The sequence below is a fragment of the Eretmochelys imbricata genome, chromosome 15 (assembly GCF_965152235.1).
Source record: "Eretmochelys imbricata isolate rEreImb1 chromosome 15, rEreImb1.hap1, whole genome shotgun sequence".
NCBI lineage: Eukaryota > Metazoa > Chordata > Testudines > Cheloniidae > Eretmochelys > Eretmochelys imbricata.
In genome coordinates, this window is record NC_135586.1 from 12,715,398 (window position 1) to 12,743,215 (window position 27,818).

General features: G+C 48.1%; 1 protein-coding gene across 4 annotated transcripts in view; it reads right to left on the bottom strand.

Moving 5' to 3' along the window:
- Positions 1-45: 45 nt before the first annotated feature.
- The window catches only part of GGT5 (gamma-glutamyltransferase 5), a 43,689-nt gene continuing 15,916 nt past the window's right edge, over positions 46-27,818 (bottom strand). For 2 of the 4 annotated variants that reach the window (XM_077835387.1, XM_077835385.1), the window contains exons 2-12: positions 20,415-20,545; positions 16,842-16,931; positions 11,698-11,893; positions 10,462-10,619; positions 9,379-9,525; positions 8,763-8,899; positions 7,544-7,734; positions 6,365-6,462; positions 5,267-5,379; positions 3,481-3,591; positions 46-3,215 (exon numbers count right to left, since the gene is read on the bottom strand). In XM_077835387.1, coding sequence (XP_077691513.1) covers positions 3,069-3,215; positions 3,481-3,591; positions 5,267-5,379; positions 6,365-6,462; positions 7,544-7,734; positions 8,763-8,899; positions 9,379-9,525; positions 10,462-10,619; positions 11,698-11,893; positions 16,842-16,931; positions 20,415-20,463 — 1,437 coding nt within the window. In that variant the 5' untranslated portion in view covers positions 20,464-20,545 and the 3' untranslated portion in view covers positions 46-3,068. The remainder of the gene's footprint in view (positions 3,216-3,480; positions 3,592-5,266; positions 5,380-6,364; positions 6,463-7,543; positions 7,735-8,762; positions 8,900-9,378; positions 9,526-10,461; positions 10,620-11,697; positions 11,894-16,841; positions 16,932-20,414; positions 20,546-27,818) is intronic. The other 2 variants (XM_077835386.1, XM_077835388.1) reach the window with 2 other exon arrangements.

Sequence of the window (27,818 nt, forward strand, 5' to 3'; positions counted from 1 at the left end):
GGTGAGGTGGGTGAGGCAGGCTAAAAATTCCCAGCATCTACAAGCCATTTGTAAAAGTAGTTTATTAAAAATATAGCTTTGTAAAACAAACTTCACCTGGAAAATAGAAACATATCCTCTGCTCACAGTGTCATGTAAAGTCTATGGAAGGCGGCAGTGTGCAGATAAATTGGCCCCTGCCCTTGGCAACAATCAGCCTGGGGGAGCCAAACATTGGAGAAGCCCAGGGCTAGACCTGAGTGATGCTGGGGTCAGGCTTGAGGTGTAATATGGTAGCAAAAATAGCTCCTGCCTCCTTCCAGTCAGTTCCTCATTTTTAAACACACTAAGCAACATTCACCCAGCCAAAAGTAATGATCACTCTAGCGCTACTTCTGTTCAGTTTATCTGCCTAGTGTTTTATGGTTCTACGTGACAGTTCTGCTGGCATACAGTCAGTGGGCCTGCTCTTGAAGAGTTGGGTCCATTTTTGAAATGACTGTTTTGGGCCTATGTAATTATCCCAGAGTGGCAACTAATTGTAGTCATCAGTGCTACCACTGAGATGTCAGTCTACCTGCAACTCAGGTCATTTGACTTCTAAATCACAACTGCAAGCACCAGACTGTCACGAGTATGTAGGTGACCTTAAAGAAAAAGCAGGGCCCCTATCATTCTACATACTATAGAATGAGTGTTCGCCAAGCAGCAACATTCTTTTATCCTGTACCATTCTGCCACACTTACATTTACTACTTGTTCAGGCAAGCACTTTAAAACGTAAGCCCCGCTTCAGGAAAACACATGCTTTCCATACTTGTCAGAGTAAGAAAAAAGAAATTTGTTTTCCAGACAAAACATCAAGATCCTGTTGTGGTTCTAGTGCAACCATATTGCTGTATGAGCCAACAGTAGGATGCAGCAGGAGCTGCTCATGGAGGTTGATGCCATAAAGACAGTTTCTTGGTGTACAATTCCTGAAGGAAAACAGCTCTCTCTGTAGCAAGTTTCATTTTCAACAGCACTGAAATACATCTATAGGCTGACTTTGTTTCTCCAAGTTAATAGGTTTCTAAGTGGCTTGCATTTTATTTACATGATAGGGGCTTATGGGTAGAAAAGGCAGGCATCCAGCAATCTGGTTTCGTAAGATATAGAATTTTTTTTAAAGGCATGTACTCAGCCGTTTGTGACAAAACGATTACAGTGAGAAGGGTTTGCAGAGACATGAGCATGAGTTTAAAAAAAATGGCGGAGGGATAATGCGACTGGAGTAAAAAGACTAAGGTCTGACATGAATGCAACTGTTTTCTTTTCTGCATAAGATGGGTTAACAGAATAGGGATCTGTTAATGCAAAAAAAGCCAATATAAATCTGTTACAGGCAAAGCTTTAAAAGCATATAATATTCTCAAATTCCTGTATGCAAACAAAGGTTTCTGTACATGTAAGTGACTGCAGGTGAATTTATAGAGGCATGCTGAATCTTTGGTCCTATGAATTTTTCTAAAGCCCATCAGTGTACAAATATAAACAATGTGACTGCATGCCCAATCATACTTGTGGCAGGGATGAGGCACAGATAACCCCCAAGGCTGCTCATGTCTGCCATTTAACAAGCACTAGGCTGCTCCCCTGCTACAGGGGTATTAGCTATGACTGTTCTTGGACATGTTCCTACACTCCTCTCCTCAAATTCTCTGAAAAACTTAGGTCACTTACAGTAGTTAATCAGGGGCAAGTAGTTTTTTGTGGAGCACAATTCTTCCCAAGGATACAGGCGTCAAATAGTCACAGAACGCACAGCACCGCTCTAGAACAGGCCGCATCATGTCTCACTGCGTTGGTGGGCGCTGTAACAGTTCCAGTTAGGAAAGGCTCATTGCATATTTGTGAAGATGTAATAGAAATCCTGCTGAATTACCCTACTCTTACCTGCACCCTTATTTTAAAGGGTCCTCCCAGAACCCATGTCACTCCTGTTTTGAAGCAATATTAATTTCCTTCTCTTGTGCATCCTCACTTCAACTCATCCAGGGGCCTGGCTTCTGCTTCACTATGGAACACGTCTCGATAAGGATGAGCAAGGAAATCTGGTGAAGGCTTAGGAGGGCTTCCCGCCCCCAAGGGAGAGGTGTAAGACTGGAAGATTAGCTGTAATAATATGTCATCAGTTCCTTCCAAAGGAGAAAAGAATTCACATTATCCACCCTAATGCACAGTCACACTTTGCATGGCTCATTTGTAGGGACTCCCTCTTATGCAGGGCCTAAGAAACCTTCAGTGCTGCTACAGAGGTGGCCCTCATTCCTACAGTAGCTGACTGCCGCAACAGACGCTGTAGTACATAGACCAGGTCTGTGCTAATGCTAATGTCAAATGATACCCATGGGCCAGGCAAGGGTCCTGGGATTGCAAGAGCTAGACAAAATGTTGTTAGACTCACTCCCTTAGTGTGTGTCCAAGCAAAGCTGTATCTTGCAGCTCTGCTGTGCAACTTGGTGGTGCTGAAATACACCTGAGCAAAGAAAGTAATCTGTGATAACTTCCTATTTCACGTGAATGGTGTGGCCAGAAAGCACATTCACACATGGGGGGTTTCCAAAGCCAGAAAGAAACCAATCCCACTCCTATCTGAGGCTCTTCAGACTCTAGGGAAGATAGAGTCAGGTCCCTGAGGGCAGCTCCCACTGGCACTGGGCCTGGTTCCCCTTTCCAAATTCCCACTGCTTAGTAAATTCCTGATTTCTGGATTCATATTCTAAATAGCTGCTCTGTTCACAAAATATATTTCTATATATCACACAAGTGCTGGTCCATTGTTCTCTGGACCCAGCTAGCCAATATAATAAATGGAGGGTATGATTCTAGCCAAGACTGGCTGACTAGTGCCTGTAACAGCTTGAAGGTAGCTTGCCATATATTGGAGGGTCAGTTGTTACTATGAGTCTCACCCACTGCTAGGTGGCTTCAAGAAGTCCAACTGGTACAGGAGATGTCAGGGGTGCTTCCAGGATAGCTGGTGCTCTGGACCCAGTTATTTCATACTCTTTTTAGCTAGAATAAAATGTTTGCTACAGCACTTCTTCTTAATACCCAGATGACTTTCCCATCTTCCTTTGATCAGAATAAGCAAAGATGCATCTTCCTTCCTTTGAAATCCCCTGCACAACATTCAGGAATAAGAGGCGTTTCGATTCACGGTGTCCTCTGCTCAGCAGTCCCAGCTTAACAGCCTGAAAGGGAAGGAGCAGAAAAAATAAAGTAAGTCTCGCCGGGGCCTCTGTTGCATCTGGGCTTATTCTCTTATGGGACGGAAAGATGTTGTGCAACTGGTCCGGAGACTGGATTCAAATAAAAGGAACATCAGCTGGAAGTGGTACCCTCCTAGCATTTGGTGTGGTGACAGACACGGCAGCACTCAGTTGCCTGCCAGTTATATTTGTAACCCACACCAAGGACAAGAAACAAGTGCAGGGAGAACCAACGGAAGTTGCTCACCTCATCAAATTTTGGCTCGAACTGGATGGAGTTGTTTGTGGAAGCATGGAGAACTGGCAGAGAGATGGCATGCTCCAGGTCATAGCCAAACCAGAGTTTGTTCATGATTGCCTGCAGTGGAACAAACTCAGCAGTTAATGAAGGTGAAGGGTGAGCATCTGGGTCAAATTCTCATTTACACTCGTGCAAACCCAGAGCCACTCCTTTGAAGTCTTTGGGCTATAGCCTGCTTGTATGGCAGCATAAGTCTGAAGTAACTCTAGAAGTTACAGATTTACACCAGTAATATTTAGGATCAAGTGAGAGTGACTGCTCTCCCTAAGTCTGGTTGAGCACCTCTGAAAGCTTTAGTTCTTTGTCAGGCCTCTTGAACCTGGTCAAACTAGTATATGCAGTTTCCCCCACAGGGCGAGTCTTCTCAAGACTTGCTACCTACCTAGGGATTTCCATTAATTACCCTCCAGTGATGTTGGTTCCTCCAGGAAACCCTGTAACTTCCTCACAGAGCCATGAAAACACCTATAGGGTTGCTACACTAGTCTTTTGCTATGTGCCCATATCTCACATAAACAACTGGCCATGAAGGTGCTGTGCACTATACCAAGGGAGAACAGATTATTCCCCAAACCTGTTGCTCCATGGGCCCAGGATGGCTAGACACAGTTTCCTTCAACAGACGAATACTACCCTTGAAACAGGTGGAAGGACAGGAACAAACACACACAGATGTTCCCTCCACACCCCAGGACTCCACAGCACTGACTGGTTCAAATGAAAGGGACAGAGTTTGAATCTGTCTTGATTCTCCCTTGCCTCGTCCACAGCAGCACTTTGTGATGCTGTCTGAACATCAGCCCAGCTGTTATTAAACTATTAAGAACAATATCCAGCGCTTTAACAAGCTTCAGGGATGAGTCTTTTTGTTACTGGCAACCAGGCGTTCATTTTTCATTTAGCCTCCTCTAAAAACAGACTACACACTAGAACAACAGGCCCTAAGGGACAGGAGATGGGCTAGAAGGCTGATGTTGCCCATCCCTAACTGCGGCCATTCAAGGCTGGGTCAACACCTTAGCCTACAGTGACTTCCTCCGTTTCCTGTCAGAGAGGCCTGAACTAGCAAAAGAGGGAGGCAAAAATGAATGTGACTCAACATCCAAAGATGATGGTTCCAACAGTGAAGGGGAGATGTGCCTCTCGAACTGGCCAGAGCGTGACTATGAAATCCTTTACCCCACCTGGAAAGCAACCTGGGGACATGTTGGCCCCAACCTCTATGAAGAGGAAGTGATTTTCCTGACCCCCCAACCTCTAATGAGAGGAGTTTTTAAGGACAGGACTAGCAATTGCATCAGGTTTGTGGAAGAGGACATGGAGTGTGCAGGATGGCAGGAACATTCCTTATCTGGTCTGGGAGATGGTACCAGCGATACCAGTTTTATAAGCTCCCATTTCATCCTCTCTACCTCCAGTAGACACACCATCTCATGCTTTTAGCAAGAAAGTCTAAGCCATCCCTGTGGGGCAATGACAGCTGCCATGAAATAAAGGAAACTCCAGTTCATGGTGATGTTAAAACCCACCTGGGCTAGTGTCCAGTGTAGTCACAAAGGCTGGGGTGCCTGCAGCACCCTCAAACAGTATTAATAACACCGACAAAAGGACCTGCGGCCCCTTCTGCCCTGCAAGTAGGTTTATGAACATTTCCCACGTTTAGTAGGAGGAAACTCAAATGAAGAGCAGTAACTTTAGTGCTCCCTCCCCTGCTATGCGGTCACTCGCTCACCAAGGCAGTGGCGCTGATAATCAGGTCCCCTCCTGAGCCTCCAATCACCAGCTTGGAGTTATCATCTTTGGAGATAAGAATGGAAGGAACCATGGCAGAGGGGGGTATCTCTCCTAGAGAAGATGGAGAATGAGTTATTGGCCCATCTGGCCATAGGGGGAAAAAAACAAACTTTGTTCATTGCAAATCTCTGTCTGTCTCCTCCCTGTCCCACACTGAACCTCACCCGTTCCCCTCAGCAATTCAACTTTCCATCAGTTGTTCCAGAAATACAAATCTTGGGCATTTGCTTTTGTCTCCCTTAGCCAGAGGCAACTCCTTGGAAGCCCAACCTGCACTACAGGAGGCCTGTAACTATGAAGATGCTCTCACAGTCCTGCTTAGCTCTGTAGTGTGCTGCAGCCTCAAACTTCTTTGGGAACTGCTGGAACTAGACATCAGTGATAGGCACAACCTGGGCACACCTATATTTGCAGTAGGACTATAGTCACTGTTCTGTCAACCTCTGGCATAGCTGAGCCATGGAAGAGTTCCTTGGAGTGAAACTTATCTGCCAACGTGGAAAACAATGTGCCAATAGCCCCAGGCTCACGCACTTTATATAGACCTATAGGGTTGTACAGCTATAAATACACCTCTGGCACTGTAATAAAACTATTTAAATTCTTGGTGGATGCGTGTGTCTTGTGGGGATTATTATTTTCCCCGCAATACGAGTATTGTGAAGTCACTGGGAGCCGAGAGTAAGCACGGCAGCATTTATCCCTATATGAATAGTAGTTACTTTTCTGAGTTCAGCTTCTCAGCATTTTGCCTCTGCTTTGTATGCCCTGGCCAGAAAATGACTGAAAGAGTTTTACAGACCCAGGTACTGCACTAGTTCAGAACAAACTCACATCCAGTTCTGGTCAGAAAGGGATCAGGGAGGAAGAGTAACGTCTGACCCTTGGAATGTCCTGCTGGAGATCATTTCCCAGGGTGCACTTCAGGCTCAGAACTATGAGCTGACTGTTCAAGATCTGGGAGCACACCCAAAGGTTTGTGGATGCTCACAGCACGTTCTGGCCTTTTGTTAAGATAAGAGTCGACAGCTCTCACCGCTAGTGATCTTGTTTCTTGGCTTCTTCTTGCAGAAGTCAACGAGCTCGTTATTTAAAATGATCCCAGTTTTTGGAGAATACACCATTGAGCCAAACCTGAGTGGAGTGAAAGCACATGTGAGATGTGGGAGTCCAGGACTGTTATGCCAAAGATCACCGACAGACAGAACAGCAAAGAACCCTTCGGGAATTACCACTGGCCATGCTGCGCCATGCCAGCCTAGCGCTGCCATATACAGAAGCCCACAGAAGACTCTGTTAAGCCCATATTCAGCGCAGAGGTGATTATACCACTGTGCCAGTGCCTTAAGGCTGGGGTACCTTTATATTTACTGTTGTGTGGCCACAGGCTGTGTGGGTTGCTGAGTCCACTATCTGTAAGGAGAGACAAGAGAGTTTTACCTTTTGTATGGCTAAGTTTGAAATCAGAGTAAATATTACGCCCCTGTGCTGGGCCAGAGACATCACTGAATGGGCGACAAAACTGAGACACTTCTACTTCCTAAGCCAGCTGAGTCCAGGTGCTTGTAAAAGAGTTGCTGGCTGTCACTTTCTAGGGCACCTCTCAGTAAGTGGCTCAGTAGCAAAAACTACTGAGCAAGTTGTTTGTCCCGTCTGACTCCTGAGTGGACGTGGCAGTAGGTGGACTGGGGCTACATCCCTTGATCGCACGGGCAGTTTCACTGCTCCAGCTGGGAACAACCAAACTCAGATGGCTGGCTGAGAAAGTGTAGGGAAGCTCAGAGGAAGGCTGTCCTGTGGGTAACTACATCCCTGCCCCTGCCTTGCCTATTTCTGGGAAACTGAAACACAGGCCATTGTATTGTTCATAACCAGCTTGGGAGCCAGGTTCGTGCCAGCTTGTTACTGGAGAGTAGGATTGTGTGTCACTTTCAATACAGACCCAGGCCATCTGGTCCCCTCCCTATAAGGACAGCACAGCAACCCCCCCACACACCCTCCCCCAGAGTGGCAACCTGCGAAAGAGTGAAGGCTGGGGAGAGACAGGGGAGACCTGAGACTGAAGCCATTTCCCGAGAGTCACAAGTTGGGCAGCAGCTGGCTTTCAGGTGGCACTACCCACGCTCGTACACTCAAGGAACCCCATGAACCTGCTCAGCAGAGGCCCAGTCACACTCCCTCTGGCCGACCAAATCACCAGGCTCTGGTCACTTACGGCTGGTTGATAGTGCTGGTGACAGACACGGCACTGCCATCTTCAGCGAGGACGGAGATGTGGGAGGTGCCGGAGCCTATGATGCTTGGCTGTGAGAGATTGTAAAAATTGTCTGGATGGTCACCTCTGTCATCTATACGGTTCTTGACAAGTTCCGCAAAGGAGTTGGACAACAGTTCCTGAAAAATCACCTAGGAATAAGGCCAAGGGCAGTGAGATGACCCTTCCAGAGCAAAGGGATGCTGCTGCAGGCTGAGGAGGAGGTCATAGGGTGATGAAATTCAGAGAATCTACATCACCACTCAAGCACTGTCAGCATCTGTCGCCCACCTGCTCCCCACAACCTGCCTCCTCAAACAACACTAAGCAGAGCTATCAGTGCTTAATAACCAACTCCTGAACAAATGAGAACACTCTGGCAAACGACAACGGATGACGCCTGTAATCCAGATCCTCTTTCCTGCTTCAGTTGATCTGGTGAGCTGTAGCTCACGAAAGCTTATGCTCAAATAAATTGGTTAGTCTCTAAGGTGCCACAAGTACTCCTTTTCTTTTAATCAAAACACTGACATTGAGACTGTCTGAGAACACAGGGCTCAATTCTGCCACCCTCAGCCAAGCTGAGCAGTACTGTCCTCCACAAGTTGTCCCACTGATTTTACTTCCTCCCCATTGCAACAGGACTACACAGTGTAAATTCCTACTCAGCACGAGTAAGCATGAGAGAAGTAACATTTAATGTTGCAGTGTGGTGTTCTAATGAACCTTAAGGGGAACTGGCAGGTTGTTTGGAAGGTTTATTATAGGGAGTTTATGACAAAGAGGTTTCAAAACAGAAACAGCAGCCCTGCATCAAAGCTATAGAGAAGGCAGGAAAGGAAGAAGGGGCCCCAAGATAACAGCTGTTCTCCACGACAGTGTTCCCTATCAACTATCCAATGGACAGTCAGTACAGGAAGCCCAGGTTTGCACATATTCATCTTACAAGTAAGAGTCCTATTGAGATGAAGATGCACTTGGACCAGTGAGCTGTGAAACTTTATGGGGTTTGGGTACTTGAATCTTATTAGCAAGGAAACATTGACTGGACTTTAAAATACATGGACAATTAACAGCAAATTGATTTCCATTTCTTCCCTTCCCCCCTGATTGTGCTGCAGGTGCGGTCTGAGATCTGCAATGGCATTTCTGGCTGCCTCATGGCACTGTGCCGGCTCACCTGCTCTATGCCAGAGAACTGCGGGTCATCCGATTTTGGCTTTTGCCCGTTGCCAAACTTCAGGGCCTCTGCAATACGATGGTAGGTCTCAATCTTCCCATCGGTCGACGTCAGGGACTGTGGCGTGAATTTAAACTCTTTGGTGCAGGGTAAACCAAAGGGATTAATGGAGTAAGGAAGACAGCCAGCTGCATTATATCATGAGTCCTAATCCTATCTACTCTTTCTGTCCCATCCCTATTCTTAATCCATTTCTTCCCATCTGAGAGACTTGATCCCGCAGACTGAGCATGGGCTGGGAGCCAGGAACACCAAAGTTCTAATTCCAGCTCTGAAACCAATTCTCTTTGTGACTTTGGGAAAGTCTGTTAACCACTTTGCCTCTTTTCCCCTAGCTGTATAATGGGGATAATGATGCTTCCCTACCTCACAAGGATGTTTGGAGGATTAGTTGGTTCATATTTGTAGCATGCTTTGAAGATAAGAGCCAAGTAGTGTTATTACATGGCTGTTTCTGATCTCATCCTGCCCCTCCACCCACTGTCACTGCCAGTGCCCTTCCTGTCCATGTAGATGGTACATGATACAGAAATCTGCCTTTCATTTCACAGATTACCTTTCAGTACGTTGAGGATGAAGAGAAGAACAGCACCCCCAGCAGGTGCTGGAGGGGAATACATTGTGTATCCACCCAGAGAAATATTCAGGGGTGTCATCACTTTTGCCTTGAAATTCTTGAGGTCACTCAGCATCAGACTGCCATCTTCAAGAGAAGACAAGAGAAGCACATGCCATTGGCGTGATAGCTTACTCTACAGGTACCTGCCATAGGCAGAGAGAACCAGATGAGTACCTGCAAGCCTGATGAATACTTAGTACACCAGCCCCAGCATCCCCCCACCTATCTTTTGCCCTTCCTCTTTTATGTGTCAAACCCAGGGACAGGAAAAGACTGATACAGCTGGTGAAACAATTGCACGGTGACCCTGGCTAAATGACAGAGCAGAGGCTGGGTTTCAGGCTCCACTCCTGAGGCTGAGCCAGATCACGTCTGCCCCCAGTGGAAAGGGAATGGCATGAGTTGCCCTGCTGTAGAACCCTCAGCTGTATCAAAGTCAAGGCTACAGCTTTCCTGAACATAGACCTATTTTCTTAGCTGAAAACCATATTGCATATAATCCTAGGCATCAGGGCTCAAATCCAGGCCTGGTGTAATTCCGTAGAGTCAGCTGAGTTGCACCAGGAAGAATCAGGCCTAGCATTTTCACCAATACTTGTCATGATGCCAATTTTTAAAAAAGGTGACTAGTGACTTTGAGTGCCTCAATTTTGGGGGCCACAAACGGAGTTCTTTGCATTTATCTTTACTGAATTTCATCCTGTTGATTTCAGAATAATTTTCCAATTTGACAAGGTCCTTTTGAATTCTAATCCTGTCCTCCCAAGTACTGTACTTGCAACCCCTCAGTCTGATGTCATTGCCAAAATTTATAAGCATACTCTCCACTCCATTATCCAAGTCTTTAATGAAAATACTGAATAGTACTGGACCCAAGACTGACCCCCTGCGAGACCCCATTAGCTATGCCCTCCCACTTTGACAGTGAACCACTAATAACTTCTCTTTGAGTATGATCTTTCAACCAGTTGTGCACCCACCTTACAGAAATGTCATCTATGAAGTATAACTGTTACCTACTTTCATGCTTTATGTCGTTCACCAAATCCTGTGCTATCTTGCCCTCATAAAATTCTCTGGCTCCCTTCTCTGCTACAACCTTCAGTGTATTCAGCAGGGCTGGCCAGAAGATGATTTCAACAGGTTTTAGGACCTCACCATTCTTAAAGAACAGCTTGCTGTTAAGAGAGAATGTCCATCAGTTCAGCTTTATAGCATGCGTGTGATTATTTCTCTCCCCTAACAGAGTCCCCATTTGCCAGCCAAAGCTTGTTTCTTCTGCGTACAGTTTGTCCTGGTTCTCCAAAGCTCCACTCCATACCACCAGGGGAAGGCCTGTCTTCATACAGTAACTGTCCCTTGGTGAGCATGTCTCCATATCAAGTCCCACACAAAGATTCCTCACTCTGGGCCTGAAGCTGCAGCCTTTATTCAAGTAATCCCAGTGGGAATGCTCACACGAGTAAGACTGCAGGTTTCTGCCCTGTCAGCGGACAGTTGCAACACTGTCAATGTCTTTCAACAGAGGCAGTCTTCACACATCCAGTCCCCCATCTCCTATTCTCAACGTTCAGTTGCACTTACTAAATCATCCCTCTGTGCAGAGCCACTCAAGAGGTGCTGACAAAGCAAAGATATTTCTATTATATTCCCCCATCCTCCCAAAACAGATTTTTCTTTCAGCTGAAAAATTGACCAGTTGCCAGCAGAGTATTCCGAATTCAAGCCCATTCAGTGGCACATTCTTGTCTCGCACACCATAGGCACTGACTCTGTGGGTGCTCCATGGCTGAAGCACCCACAGGGAAAAATTAGTGGGTGCTCTGAGCCCACTGGCAGCCAAGCTCCCCTCACCCCCTACCCCACCTCGTCCTTCTCCCCTGAGCGCGCCGCTTCCCTACTCCTCCACCTACCTCCCAGTGCTTCCCGCCCGGCTGCCACCAAACAGCTGTTTGGCAGTGTTGACACGGTCCAGGAGGGAGGGGGAAGAGCGGGAACGTGGTGCACTCAGGGGAGGAGGTGGGGAAGAGGCAGTCCCAGGGCGGGTATGTGGGGAAGGAGAAGGAGTTGGAATAGGGGCAGGGAGGGGGCGGAGTTGGGGTGGGGACTTTGGGGAAGGGGTTGGAATGGGGGCAGGGCAGGGGTGGGAATAGGTGGGGCAGGGCCTCATGGAAGGGGTGGAGTGGGGGCAGGAGCAGAGGGGCGGGGGTCGAGCACCCTATGCTGCACACCCATGTGAAATACAACTTCTCTTACCACAAGGATGACTTTTTCAAAAAGGTCTGTAACATCGGGTAACTGAGAAATTTGCTTAGCACTTTTGGCATTCTGATTCCATGTGTAAGGAGCTTGATGGTTGGTTCAAATAGCGATTTCCATGGCAACCGCCCATAGCGCCTGTGAGCTTCTTCATATCCACGAAGCTCCCCCGGGACTGCAATCCACTGGCTCCCTGCACAAGCAGTTAGGATATTACTCATTGCAGTAACCCCTCCCCTCATACATTAATCACATAATTCCTGGTCACATCCATCTGGAGGCCACCACTAACAGCTACGACACGCTAAGAATAAGGGAAGCAGAATCTAGCACCAGGAATTTCCAATGGTTTCAAGGCGTGGTCCACGCCCTTCAAACCCACTGGTGATAGCACAGGCCACCCCCACCCTCCTTATTCCATTAGAGATAGCACAGACCACTTCCTCCTCCCTGCCCATTACTGATAACCCTCCCCCAGCCACCTGTCTCATAAGCGATAGCTCAGCAATTGCTTACATGGAAAAACAATATCTATCTAGCAACTGAGCAGTGGACACAAGTCAGGGAGCCAGCATCATGTGGCCAGCCAATTCACCACAAAATGGCAACAACTGCCCTCAGATGATCGGGGCACAACCAGAGTTTTCCCAGAGTTCTCCCCTGCTCTGCACCCACTTCCAACCTCTCTTCCCCACATGCTCTCCCTGCTCTCAGCCCCCCAGCCGCTGCCTCTGCACCCAGCCCTACACACACTCCCTTCCTGCTGCCCCACACCCAGCTCTGACCTCTTCCCCCTCCCCGCACTCAGCCCCAGAAACCTCCCTGCCCCACAACCAGCCCCGAGGCTGTCAGGCTGAAGAACACCACCTCCACCAGGGGCCAGGCATTTCTGGGAGCCCCAGACCACATCCTCCTCCTGCATCTCCACTTCCCAGTAAGCTCCAAAAGCCTGGATCCAATTCTCCCACCCTCCTTGGCACTGGGAGTTCCTGGTGCCCCTGCTCCATTTCTCCCTGGGGGTTGACAGAGGAGCGGTCAAGCTAAAGTTCCAGCTCCGGTCAGGGGCCAAGAGGGGGCCTGGACCTCTGGACCCTCCCCCTCTTTGCGCCCCAGCAGACCATCACTATAGGCTACAACTTGCCGAAAGTCAAACAGTGAGTCAGTGGCAGAGCTGAGAATAGACACCCCAACACACTCCAGTTTCCTGTCTTATGCCCTGTCCAGCAGGCCAGTGTTTCTCAAGCTGGGGAGCATGTATGGGGTCTTCTCCACATGCACCTCTGTACAGATTCCGGTGACATTCACAGCCTGGATGCTGACCTGATCCTTGAAGGGATGGAGCAGGAGCTGTGATGATTAGTGGAAAGGGTGATGTAAATACCTAGATAGGGAAATAGAGACTGTACCCTCTTCAAGGAGCCTATTCACCCGCACAATGCCTCTTGGATCTCCTGTTGGGACAGCTGAGCTCTGTTCCTTTAAGAAACAATAATGGCTTTAACTTTTCTGTTCCTCTGCTTATCAGTCTGCAAAAGAGGGACTCGAATACCTCCTTCCCTGGAGTGTCCTGAGGCTTAATTCACTAGTGTCTGTAATGCGCTCTGAAACCCTTGAATGAAAGGTTCTAGGGAAGGAGAAGCATTTGCGCAAAAGCAGGGTAGATCTCTTGGTCTCTTCCTAAACAAAAGTATCTGCAACCCAAGTTGAAGAAGCTGCTTTTCTATTAGCTGGTAGTAGTAACAGCACGTGTATTCTCTTTACAGAGCAGCGTGGGGGTGAGACAGAAAAGGTAGTTTCCTGGTTATGGGTTTATATTGAAACTCAGGAAACCTGGATTCAATTCCTGTCTCTGCCACAGATGCCCTGAAGGATCTTGGGCAAGACACTCAGGGCTTGGTTTTTCAGAGGGTCTGAGCACCCACTGACTTTAATTGTTCTCAGTGGGAGCCGCTGGGTGCCGAGCGCTAGGAAAATGCAGTCCTACTTTGAAGATTACATATAAAAGGCACCTCCTTACTTAGCCGGCCTGCCCTGTGTGTGGTCAGTCGCCTCTGCCAGCTTTAGTGACAAAACTAATTTTTTAAAATGATTTTTACTACTGCAGAGTCAACACAGCTACGAGACAGAGTGCTGGACTCTAGTCCCTGTGCATCAACACCACTGCTTGCTAAGTTCAGTCATAGTAAGATCTGTGCAAACCCACTGACAGCAAGGGAATTGCCTGGATGTCACTGAACGCAGAATCTGAGGACAAGGACGTTTGCACCACTACAGGGGGCTTGATTTGGCCTGTAAAACTTTTGCTCCTGGTAACAATGCAGGACAAGAAATATCCTGTTCTCAGATCTCTGGCTGAGTTTGGTGGGAAATCAGTCAGAAAGACAACCTCTCTTTCCTTGCAAGCTTTGCAGTCTGATACAGCGTCGCTGAGACACAAACATGCCCCCACCATGCCATTTTTGCTGTCATTTTTCAGAGTGGAACTGCACATTGAGCCACAGACAAGGACAAGAACAATGAAGTACAGAGCTGTCAGCTTTGACTGACACATAATGAGTCTTGCTTTGGAGCCTGATCCTACAGGACATTACAACAGCCTGCAGCCCTATATTGACGTAAAAGTTTAACCAGTAAACTGATGAGCTTGATGCTTATCGGTTTCTATTAACAATTAAACTCCACTGGGGTCCCAGCTGTTGGCTGGCGCCTGGGGCTCTGTTACTGCCTGCACCTGGTGTTCATCTAAGCATGCTCAGTACATCGGCTGAAGCCACTGCCCTTCACCCTGCCCTTATTACCCGTAAGATTCTGTGGACTGCTTTTGACAGGGGTTAAAAAGTGGCAAAGGGGGCTGAATCAGAGCAGGGGGGTGGCCAGGGTCTGAGCAGGGGGTGGAAATTTACTGGTCAGGGGAGTCAAGCAGCTGGAGGCAGCATTAGGAGAGGGGCTAAATGGCAAAATCGAGGATGAGGGGGGGAGGAGGCAGAGTTAAACCCAGGGTGAGGCGCTGGCAGAGGGTGTCGGAGGGCAAAACCCAACACAGGCAGGGGCAGAGGGGGTAGCAGTTAGCCCAGTGGGACTGAGACACTAGTGCTTGGCAAAATAGTTGGTTGTGGGGCAAGAGGCTTTTTTATTTGAGCAAAGTGGCTTTTTTGTATGGTCACATGAACTGAGCATGCTCAGTAACATCTGCTGAAGCCACTGCCCTTCACCCTGCTCTTATTAGCCATAAAAATCTGCTGACTACTATTTACAGGGGTTAAAAAGGGGCAAAGGGGGCGAATCGGAGCAGGGGGATGGCCAGGGTCTGAGCAGGGGGTGGAAACTGACTGGTCAGGAGGGTCAAGCAGCTGGAGGCAGCATTAGGAGAGGGGCTAAATGGCAAAATCGAGGATGAGGGGGGGAGGAGGCAGAGTTAAACCCAGGAGTGAGGAGCTGGCAGAGGATGTCAGAGGGCAAAACCCAGCACAGGCAAGGGCAGAGGGGGCAGCAGTTACCCCAGTGGGATTAAGACACCAGTGTTTGCAAGGGGCTTTTTTATTTCCCCCTCTCACACAGACAACACCTCTCAGCATGGGCTTACCAGGGCTGGGTTCTTAAAGGCACAAGGCTGGGTTCTTAAAGGCACAGGCATCCCAACGCCTAGTCAATGCAGCTCCTCTTTGTCTGATCTAACCTACTGAGGCTATGTCTACACTACAAAGTTCAGAGCGCTGCCGTGGGTGCCAGTGCTCCTGGTAATCCCCTGCAACGAGGGGATTAGCGCCGACCACTGGGAGCCAAGCCTGTCCACTAATTTTATATATATCCCATACATCAGTGGTTCCCAAACTTTAACAGCCTGTGAACGCCTTTCACTAAATTGTGAAATCTTACAAACCCCCCTCCTAAAAATGAATATTTCCAGGGATTTAAGTTTAAATTTCCTCCGCACTCTGCAATCCGTGGGGCTCCTGCTGCTGGACCCCGTTGACTGCCCTGGTCAACTGAGCTACTCTGAGCTCAGGCTGCAGGTCCTGCTGACCGCCGGGGCTCAGCTGCCAGCCCCAACTGCCCAGCCCCACTCTTCCTGGGGCTCGGGTTGCCAGCTCCGTGTGGAGCGCTGGGTTACAGGCTGCTGGCTCCCCCGCTGACGGGGGCAGGGCTTGGGCTGCCAGCCCCAACTGCCCTGCCCTGCTCTCCCTGGGGCTTGGGCTGTCTGCCCTGCAACCGGGTCCCATCTGCTGCCTCCAAAGCCCGGGGTCCTCTGCCTGCCATGAGTAAAATTTTTCTGGCAAACCCCAGTTTGGGAACCACTGCCATACATAAACGTATACATAATGTTTACACCTTTTTTTCTAAACCCATTAACCTGCCTGGCCCTCCTCACTGTCTGCCACCTCAACAGAATCATAGAGCTTGCATGGCTCTGCACTATTGTCATGAGCGTTTGCACCCAAAGGTGCCTGCTCCTTTACCATTTGCAGATCAGCAAACATACATGTGGGGTGTGACATTATACTCTACATTCTTTATGAAAATATGCTTATGATATGGATATGACATAGCTAAAATATACTTTATGCCAGATGGCTGATGTGGGGCAGCTTCATCACATTGCAGTGTTACAGGTAGCACATCCCTACAGTTCGCAGTTTCGTACACATGTGTGTGTGTGTGAAAATGTTACCTGTAGGACCGTGCTACGTGCAGCAACGACAGGTCCTACTTTGCTAAAAAAGGTATTTCAAGCAGTCTCACATGTAAAACCAACCTGATAGCTTTCTTGAACAGTGTAACAAGCCTACAAGTGGTAGATATGGTATATCTTGCCTTTAGTAAGGCTTTTGATACTGTCTCCCATGACCTTCTCATAAACAAACTATGGAAATGAAACCTAGATGGAGCTAAAATAAGATGGACATAACGAGTACGGTCACCAGGGATCAGTTCAAGATATGTTTCTATTCAAAAGCTTAATGACTGAGATAATGGCATACAGAGTACACTTATAAAGTTTGTGAAAATTTAAGGTCTAGAAAACATGACCTACGAGGGAAGACTGAAACATGATAACAGTTTTCAAGTATGTACAAATAAAGTAGCATCTTTTTACTGCACCAAGCTGTCTGAAAGGAAAACAGTCCAATTCCAGTCCTTACCTACTTGGAGAGAGCTTGTACATTGATCTAACAAGTCTTGTTTGATATTTTCTGGAGCTGTTTCACGAGCATTAATCACCACAACCTCTCCTGGAAATAAGAAGGGAAAACACATAATAATCTCTTCCCAGTGTCTGGTACGTTTCATTCATCACAGTTAGAGGAGCAGAAAGCAAAGTGCTGGAGTTTATGCTTTTTTGTGGAAACTAGTGAGGGTTGGAGTCCCACTGGATCATGCACTGTGGAGTCCATGAAGTCCATCACCAAACCGGCCAAGTTCTCATGTTATGTTTATGAACTCTGCAGCAGGGCGCTTTCCTTCTGCAGAGTTTACGTCTTCCTAACATTTTAAGAACAGTACATCTCATACTGCTGGTCCCTTTGACTCTTTGTTTGATCTGAAAGTGAGATCATGATCCAGGATATACAGATGGGTTAATTCTGGCTCTATTGATCTTAAAAACTGCTGTGGCCCTTTTATGGTACTTCAGTGGTGCAAAGAGGCACACAGTTGGCTTAACCAGTTAACCAGGAATTCTCATCTCTACATCGCTCCTGCACCTGCTGCAGGGGGCCTGGTTGCAAACTGCAGTCAAGTGGCCATTCATTGGCGTATTGCAGAGGTGGGCAAACTACGTCCTGGAGTGTCCTGCCTGGCCCTTGAGCTCCCGGCTGGGGAGGCTAGCCCCTGGCCCCTCCCCTGCTGTCCCCCCTCCCCTGCAGCCTCAGCTTGCCGTGCCACCAGTGCTCTGGGTGGCGGGGCTGCGGGCTCCTGCCGGGCAGCGTGGCGGAGTGGCTGGCTCCGGCTGGGCGGTGCGGTTGCCAGTCCTGGTGCTCTGAGCCGCATGGTAAGGGGGTGGGGAGCGGGGGGGTTTGATAAGGGGCAAGGGGTCCCAGGGGGCAGTCAGAGGACAGGGAGCAGGAGGCAGCTGGATAGGCTTGGGAGTCCCGGGGGACCTGTCAGGGGTCCGGGATGTGGATAGGGGTCGGGGCAGTCAGGGGACAGGGAGCAGGGGGAGTTGGATGGGGGTGGGGTTCCAGGGGGGTGGTTAGGGGCAGAGAGTCCTGGGAGGGGGTGGTCAGGGGATCAAGGAGCAGAGGGGGTTGGATGGGTCGGGGATTCTGAGGGGGGCAGTCAGGGGATGGGAAGTGGGAGGGGGCAGATAGGGGGTGGGGGCCAGGCTGTTTGGGAAGGCACAGCCTTCCCTACCCAGCCCTCCATACAGTTTCGGAACCCTGATGTGACCCTCAGGCCAAAAAGTTTGCCCATTCCTGGCGTATTGGAACCAGCATGGAACCTTCTCCATCAGACTCCACGGCACCTTTCCTCACAGGAGGGCACTAGACTTTGAGAAGGATGCATTTCAAAGGTTCACTGGACTATAAAAGAGGGGGGCAAAGAACCCCAACTTATCTTTCACTTTGAAAGACAAAGGACCTGAGCACCTTGGACTTTGTGGGAGATCCTGACCAAGGGGTCAGTCAGCTGTCTTGCTGGGAGGAAGCATAAGAAGCTCACCTTGAAACAAGACTGTAGCTTGGTTAAATCTTAGTCCTTAGAAAGCATTTTTCACTTTTATTTGCTCATAACCATTTCTGATTTTATCCCTTACACCTGAGCTCACTTAAAATCCTCTCTTTTCATTAATAAACTTATTTTCCATCTAAACCAATCCGGTGCTGTGTTTGAATTGAAGTAATCATGAACTCTAGTTAAAGTAACAGACTGCTGAGGTTTTGTCTCTTTAAGGGAGCAATTGACTGTATTACTTCCCTAAATGTACCAACAGAGGGCTGGACATTTCAGGGCAGACAGTTTGGGGGAAATTCGGGAGTAGGGGTGGCTTGGCTAATAGTAACCAAGGCTGCTGGAGACCAGGGAGTGGCTGTGGTATAAAAAGCAGGCTGCTGGAGTTGCTGAACCAGGGTGGCTTTTATCACACGGATATTCATCTGCCACTATCAGAAAGACACTCCATTTTCCCAGTGCAAGTCAGAGAGCAACGCAACCTTAGACATGCAGCACCATATACATGCTTACAGACTGGCTATTGATAATCCTTGTACCTGAGGCAGGCTAAGAGGCAGGGCATGTGTGCAGATTATATTATTATGCAACAATAGACCACGCTACTGTAATTCATATCTGCAACAGAGAGTGCTTAAGTCCCTTTCATGTGGCAACGACTGGGATTCTCCCACCAGTAAAGGGGTAAAAAAGTGAGGTGAAACAGTAGACTTTAGGAGGGTGTTGGAACCACAAATGAATGTTGCATTTTGGGATGGCAGCTGGAGTACTGTCTATACCATATCAGTATGTGTATGCCCACACAGCCACTGCCAGTACACTGGCAGAGGGTTACGATGTTCTGAACAGGAGAATAACTATGTCAGCAACAGTGGAGTTTGGTTGGTAGGAGACAACACACCAGGCTGTGCTGAGAAAGTTTTGACGGCGCAGCTTTCTAATGTAGGTCAGTACTGCATATTTCCAGGCTTTGTTACTTAGCTGGCTTGTTTGCTTTAAACTACAGTATTATTCTTACTGCTAATGACTATAGGCTACGTCGGCTGGGATAAGCTCAGGCACTGTAAATACACTGAAGCAGGAACATAACAAAACTTTGAGTTCTAAAAGCCAAACAAACAGACAAGTCTTATGTCAGGGCCTGAAAGTGGCTAGACTTGAGCATAGCTAGATTGCCAAAGGGAGTAAATTGCAAAATTAGAAGGCCTGAGTCTTCGCAAAAAGAAAAGGAGTACTTGTGGCACCTTAGAGACTAACAAATATATTTGAGCATAAGCTTTCGTGAGCTACAGCTCATTTCATCATAAATTTGTTAGTCTCTAAGGTGCCACAAGTACTCCTTTTCTTTTTGCGAATATAGACTAACGCGGCTGCTACTCTGAAATCTGAGTCTCCACAGTCTGTTTCTTTGTGGAGTCCCTAACACCCACACAAAGTACTGTTCTGATCTGGCAGCCTTTTGCACAGGCATATGGTAAAGGACACAAGGTGTAAACTTGCCACGAAGCAATTGGTCCAAGGTCTCACCAGACATGGAGAGTCATATCCATCCCTCAGCACAGTCACAACAGGGATGAATATGGCCCAGAGTATTTACACGTAGATTCTCATAACAAATGCATCCCTTCTGATCTCATCTGCATTGGCTGAGCCTAAGGTGAGCACCAGCCCTTCAGCTAACTGGGATTCAGGCCATTCCGGGTTTGCTCTAATGCCTGCCTAAAGTTCAGACATGGTTGAGTTTTTCACCTTAACTCCAACATTCCCTCACCTCCACGAGATTGCTTTTTGAATTACTGCGATACCCTACTCACACTGTTGTGAGTTAATGGATGTCTGTTTACAGCCATCGCTCTACGGGAACGGATAAGTAGGTCTGGGAATACAAAAACCATTCTAACCAGGGAGTGCAGCTTTCATTGAAAAATGCTTCGCCTGAACTTCCAGGACATTGGCTTGTGCAAGGCCACTGAATGAGCATGCTGGTGAATAGACTCTAAACGCTATGGGAGAATTACCTGAGAACGGACAGGCCCTCACCATACCTGTGGTTGCATTATAGATGGTAAAGATGACACCTCCTCCCAGACCCATACTCTGGGGGTTCAAAACTGACGTGCAGACCAGAGCAGCAATAGTAGCATCCACAGCTGAACCTTTACGTTGTAGGATGTCCCTGTATGAGAAAGGAAGAGAAAATATTGTGAAAGGCCAGGCAGCACAGAACTGAGCGGGCTCATGGAAGATCCTTCCTGCTTGTAATGCAAATGATATTCAGGTGGTAAGTTGGGAGAAGTCAATAGTTACGTGGACTGAAGCAGCTGGGGTGATTTCACAAAACTGGGGGAAATGAGTTACAGTGGTGGGAAAGGAAACTGGACAGAGAAGAGAGAACCTCTGAAAAAAGAGGTAGCAATTCTGTGTGAGGATCTAAAAGCTGCACAAGGAAATGACACAGCTAGACCATGCCTACCAGCCAGAAGACTTATTTAGGCTGAGCTGAAGGATGAAAATAGAGAACAATTATCGGAAATTTCTATGGCTTTTTAAGCCATAGCAACAAGGCAGATCAGGAAATGATCATACAAAGAGGAAGAAAGCTACTGAAAACCAGAAGCCCCCCCAGGAGAGCACAGCACACTCTATAATGCAGAGACAAAGTCTTCACAAATGTCTTAAGTAATGTAAGTGATTTGTGGCTAGTTCAACTGCACTACTTTCCAGCTTCAACGACAATTAGACAAGGCACCATTTGGTCATGTGGGGGGAAAGGGAAAAATATGAGTTACAGGTGGGTGGGAAACAAGCCCCTGGATCTGAACACCAACTCTGTGGAAATTCAGGGCCGGATTCTTTGCTCATTAACAGCGGTGTAACCCCACTGGTTTAAGTGAAGCTACTCCAGACTTACACCAGAGTGAACGAGCTCAGTCAGGGCACTGGATGCCAATCTAGGCTTCATTTCAAGCTCCTTCCAGTATGCAGTCCTCACTATGGAGTGGTGACCAGTGCCTCCAAAGCAATGGCTGGATCCACAACTCTGTTCCATATCGCACTGAGCTTGGAGGAAGCTCAAATCCCCACTCACTGCAGGCCAGGCATGTCCATATCTCTATTTGTAACATATTCTGGGGCCCTCTGACCATCTTCCCAACACTAATGAATTTAGCCTCACAACACTCCTGGCACACACGGACGTATTCTTCCCACTATACAGATAGGGGAACTGACGCACAGAGAGGGATTCTGGGACCTGCCCAAGATCACACATAGAGTTTCTAGCAGAGCCAAGAACAAAATCTAGATCTCCAGTCCGGTGCCCTACCTACAAAGCCACCCCTCTTGTAGCATGAGTTTAACCCCTTATATAATGAATGATGTTGCTGCTGAATGATTATGAAAGTACCTTGCTCTCCTCAGATGAAAGGAGCTTTAGAAGTGTAGCTCAGTGGGCCAGCTTACCTCTATTATATTCATTGCTTTGCATTATATTCTGCTTTATTATATTCAGCAGTAATGCAAGGAACCTACAGGCTTGTATCCTGTACGACACTGGCTTCAGCAGTTAGCATGAGGCCTACGAACTTATGTAACACATATGTTTTGGGAAACCGGACGTAGAGTGTAGGGGGGAATTTTGTCCATAATATCAGCTCACCACAGAACATGAATTGAAACTGGCTCCTGGATGGAATATCTGACTGCAAGAGTGCCCTGGCAACAAATTGACGTATATGATAATGGGGTGAAATCATAAATACACTAAATTATAGAAGGATACCTTAACACAGGTAAGGAGATGAAATGCAAATAAGGAAGAGGGGAGAAACCCCTACTGAATATGCATTAGAGATGCGTAATGTCAGCATAACATGTTATAAAAGTGGCATCCCAGCCTGGGGGCAGTAGGGAGAGGTAGCCCTTGGGAGGGGCCAGAATGATGGCCACTGGTGAAGATGAAGAAGGTGACGGTGATGAGGAAGATAATGGCTAACATTTCAGGTTGTCCTGCAAGGGATGGTATAAGTATGGATGTTCAGATGTACTTTCACAAAAAGAAAAGGAGTCCTTGTGGCACCTTAGAGACTAACCAATTTATTTGAGCATGAGCTTTCGTGAGCTACAGCTCACTTCATCAAATGCATACTGTGGAAACTGCAGCAGACTTTATATATACACAGAGAATATGAAACAATACCTCCTCCCACCCCACTGTCCTGCTGGTAATAGCTTATCTAAAGTAATCGTCAGGTTAGGCCATTTCCAGCACAAATCCAGGTTTTCTCACCCTCCACCCCCCCACACAAATTCACTCTCCTGCTGGTGATAGCCCATCCAAAGTGACAACTCTTTACACAATGTGCATGATAATGAAGTTAGGCCATTTCCTGCACAAATCCAGGTTCTCTCACTCCCTCACCCCCCTCCAAAAACCCACCCCCATACACACACAGACTCACTCTCCTGCTGGTAATAGCTCGTCCAAACTGACCACTCTCCAAGTTTAAATCCAAGTTAAACCAGAACATCGGGGGGGGGGGGGTAGGAAAAAACAAGAGGAAATAGGCTACCTTGCATAATGACTTAGCCACTCCCAGTCTCTATTTAAGCCTAAATTAACTATCTACCTTACTGAGTTAGTGTGTGTGACTTTGCTAAATGTATTAATAAATTATTTATTTGTAAATATAAAAGAGTTCCTGTACTGTGAGTGTTGCACCTGTGCACATCGGGGATCCCAACTATATAATTTTAATAATACTTGGCCTGATCTTGGGACAAGAACCTGCCAACCCTCAAAGTGATACAGTAACTGGGAATTTTTATTCATAATCTATAGATCAGGCTACAGGAGTGAACCATTATTAAGATGACGTATTTGCATGGAGGCTAAGCAACAGGAACTACCCTTCTTACAACCGCACCCTCGTACAACTCCAGATTAACCTCAATTGACTCTCTTAGTGGCAGATTCAACCACCCCAGTTTTCAGGACTGTTAATCCTAAATGTTCAAAAGGCATGAATCAGGCCCCCCAAAATCATGAGATACTATTGAAAACCCTCATGATTTTTAAGCCTAACACATGTGGATGCCATTTATTTCCCTTCCGGTTTTAGTGTCTTTAGGGTGCACTTAGGTTCTGTTTTCAAGCTTTTCTCTGCAACTGGGTGGGCTAGAAACTTCTTTTTTAAAACAAAAGCTGCTATTCTCATCTAACCACACACCTCCAGAAGTTGGAGCTTTAAGAAACACACCTCATACCACGACAGTCGGCAACAGTGAGGTTTGTTTTCAACCACTCCTCTGCTGGCCAGACAGAGACGCCAAGCAAACAAGTTGTTAACTCCACTCCTTGCCCAAAACCAAAGCATGTCACCTCCACAACACACTTCAGACAGTATCTGTTGGCTCAGTAATCTGAAGTTGTTCAAGTAGTTGCAGACCTGTATTCCGCACAGGTGTGTGCACACCCAGCGTGCCGGTGCCAGAGACTTTGGCCTACCAGTGCCCATAGAGGGGCCGTGCTTGCGCCTCAGGGCTGCAGCCCCTCTCCTGGCTATATGAGGCGGTGTTGACCCTCCTCAGTCCCTTCTCACCGACCGTGGCTGGAGTTGAAGATCTGTCTGTGACTGTAGTCTTATAACCTTGCATTTACTCTAAGCCTAGTTTACTGTACATAAGTAATTAGTCAGTAGTTAGATAGCATTAGTAGATAGTGTTCCCCCCTTGATGCCCTCACCAGGCTTTAAACACGGTCCTTCATGTGGAGAGGCGACCCCCAACAGCGACCCCCTCCGCCCCACGGTGCGTGTTTTGTCTCAGCGAGCCCCATCTTAAGAGTACTGTTTGATCTGTAAATTATTTAAAAAGCAGACTCAGGTGGCACGGGACCTTTGCCTGAAGCAACACCTGCTTCAACAGGCCATGGGGCCCGATCAGTACTAAGGTCCTCCTCGGCCAAAGATTGCCCTCAGGCTTGAAAAGTGCTGCCGTCTCTCATTCTGGGGCAGGCACCTCGCCGAAGAGACGGAGGAGCCGCTCTCCATTATCGACATCAAGGAAGATGTCTCATAAGACCAATCAGGACCATTCCAAGTTGTGGGGCAACTCCTCTGCTTCCCCCAGGAAAAGTACAGACTGGCACATGGCTGGTTCTGGAACATGGGATGGCACGGGTTCCTCTGACCCTTCCCTGGTACCGAGTGGAAAGAGCAGAAATCCTGTGCCATTGACTCCGGTTCCAGCCTCTGAGCATCCATTGAGTCTGGTACTGACGAGGGAGATGCCGGTACCGGTATCATTGACAACCCAGGCAGCTGCAGACCTTCTCTGCCTTTCGGTCCCTAACTCACCATTGGTCCAGGACTCTTCAGGGCTGTGCCACTTATGGTCCCTCTGATGGAGCGAGCCACTGAACCTGTGTGTTTGTCAGCGCCGCATCCAGACCCTTCCCTTGCCATGGTGTGGATGGAGCTGGCACCGGAATCAGTGAGGGGGACCATGGCACCAGGACCCTCTTTGGCCCCGCTGCATTTGACTCCGCAAGTGCTCCCATATCAGCTCTCACCACCCTCAACATTGACACATTCAGGCACTCTGGTACTGATGTTTGTGTGGAGACCAACACTGCCTATGGCATCAGCACAGAATCACAGAATCGTAGGACTGGAAGGATCATCTAGTCCAGGCAGGGAGAATGCTAGGTTGATTGGGACACCTGAAGCCAATTGGGGCTGGCTGAAACTAGTTAAAAGCCTCCCAGTTAGTCAGGTGCGTGTGCATATCAGGAGCTGTGGGAGGAAGCTGCGCTGTTGGAGAGGCTGAGTAGTACACACAATATCAGGCACAAGGAAGGAGGCCCTGAGGTAAGGGTGAAGTGGAGCTTGAGGAAGTGAGGGCTGCTGTGGGGGAAGTAGCCCAGGGAATTGTACATGTCATATTTCTAAAAGGTCAGCTACCATAGCTGACACTATTAGGGTCCCTGGGCTGGAGCCCGGAGTAGAGGGTGGGCCCGGGCTCCCCCCCCACCTTTGTCCCCTGATTAATCACTGAGACTGGGAGACAACAGAGACTGTGCAAGGAAGGATAATTTCTCCTCACCTCCCTTGCTGGCTTATGATGAAAATGGCTCAGTAGACTGTGACCCTTATCTCTAGATAAAGAAGGGTTACGTGGAGGGTCACAGTGAGCCTCTGAGGCTAGCGAAATCTGCCAGGAAACGCGGGACCCACAGAGGCAAGGACAGAGCTTTGTCACAGTACTTGAAATTTATGACACACTCATTACTATGCTTGACACCACATTGCGTTTGTTCGACCATCTGGGACTCATTTTAAACACTGCAGAGTCAACCTTGGCTCCCACACAACAAATCAAGTTCACTGGGTTCCTGTTAGATTCCATGAGGTCGAGGGCATTCCTACCGATGACCACTTCCAAGCAACTCAGCAGCTCTGCCTCAGTCTGCAGTCTCAGCCATCCATGACAGTCCACGTGTGTCTAAGCCTGTTGGAGCTACATGTCTGCTTGCATGCAGGTGGCCCAGTTTACCAGGCTGCACTTTTGCCCTCTTCAGATGTGGCTCAGGATGGCTTATCTCCCTGCCCTGCCTTCTCTGGGCAGGCTGGTTCCCCCTTCCTCCATAAGTCCTGGATTCCTTGCGCTGGTGGGAGTCCCTCCACAATGTAGTGCCAAATAGTCCCCTTCGCTCAGCCCTCTCTGACAAAGTCAGTGGTTATCAAAGCTTCCCTTCTGGATTTGGGGGGCTCAGCTGAACTCATTAAGTGTGTAGCGCTTGTGGTCGGTACAGAAAACCTCCTTCCATATCAATGTGTCGGAACTTCAGGCCATCCACAATGGATGCCATGCCTTCTGGGACTGCATCAGACACTCAGTGGTTCACATACTGAGGGAAAATACCACCGTAATGTACTATGTGAACAAGCAAGTTCCAGGTTACTCTGTCTGGAGGCGATCAACCTGTGGCAATTTTGCATCGAGGAAGACATCACTCCAGTAGCAATCCATTTGCTGGGGGTGCAAAATTGTCTTGCAGACCATCTCAGCAGGGTTGTCTTCACAACATGGGGCATCTCCATGATCAACCTGTTTGTGACAAGGGAAAACAGAAAGTGTCATATATTCTGCTCCTGGGAGGGCTGCAGGCCAGGCTCCGTCTCTGATGCCTTCCACTGCAGTTGGCAGTTAGCTCTTCTGTATGCCTTTCCACCTATTCCATAGTTCATCAATGCGGATGGGGCCAAGCTCATCTCATTGCTCTAGTGTTGCCGAGATAGTGCTGGTTCCCAGAGCTCCTTGCTCTGTCAGTTCAGCCTCCCATACCGTTTCCTCTCCATCCTGATCTGCTCACTCAGGTTTACGGCCACACAATCCATCCTGCGCTCAGCTCCTTGAACCTTACAATGCAGTGGCTACATGTCTGAATGAAGAGGAGGAGCAGTGCTTGGCGGCTGTCCAACATGTCCTATTCAACAGTAGGAAGTCCTCCACTAGAACAGCCTACTTAGTGAGCTGGAATAAATTCTTGGTGTGGTCCTTGACCCGTGTGACCCAAATGACAGGGGCTTCCATTAGGACATCTTAGAGTACCTGCTACATCTTCAGAAATTTGGCTTTGTGCTCAGTTCCCCGAGGGTGCTTTTGGCAGCAATATCTGCATTCCATCCCCCAATTTAAGGGAAGTCAGTTTTTTCCACTGCCATAGTGATGAGATTTCTGAAGGGGCTTCTCCGCTTACATCATCTAGTCCAAGAACCAGTGTGGGAGCTAAACATGGTCCTGGCAGCTCTGATGGGCCCTCCGTTTGAGCCCCTTGAAGCCTGCCCACTGCCCCTCCTGTCTCAGAAAACCACATTCCTGATAGCAATCACTTCAGCAAGGGTGTGTGTGAGTTGCAGGCCTTAATGGCTGAGCTGCTCACTTTGTCCTTGGGGAGCTGAACGTAACACTGCAATCACAGTGGGCTGCTGGAACAATTTTTATAGTGGGGGTGCTGAGAGCCATTGAACTAAACTTTGTAAACCCCATATATGATGGAAACCACTTCAAGCCAGGGAGTGCTGCAGCACCCCCAGCACGCCTAGTTCCAGCACCTATTGATCACACCCAAAGTTTTTATCCAAGGTGGTCTCTCGGATTCATCTGAATCAGGCGGTGTATTTACCTGTTTTTCCCAAAGCTGCACCTCTTCCCCAGGAGGACAGCGCCTCCATAATCTGGATGTCAAGCGATGTCTAGTCTTTTATCTAGACAGGACTTAACCGATTCGTGCTTCACCTCACCTGTTCGTGTCATATGCAGACAGCATGAAGGGGCAAGCAGTTTTGGCACAGACCATTTCTAGATGGATAACATCCTGTATCAAGGCTGTGTATGAAATAGCTTCACCTATGCCTCCTCAGCGGATACGGCTCACTCCAAAAGAG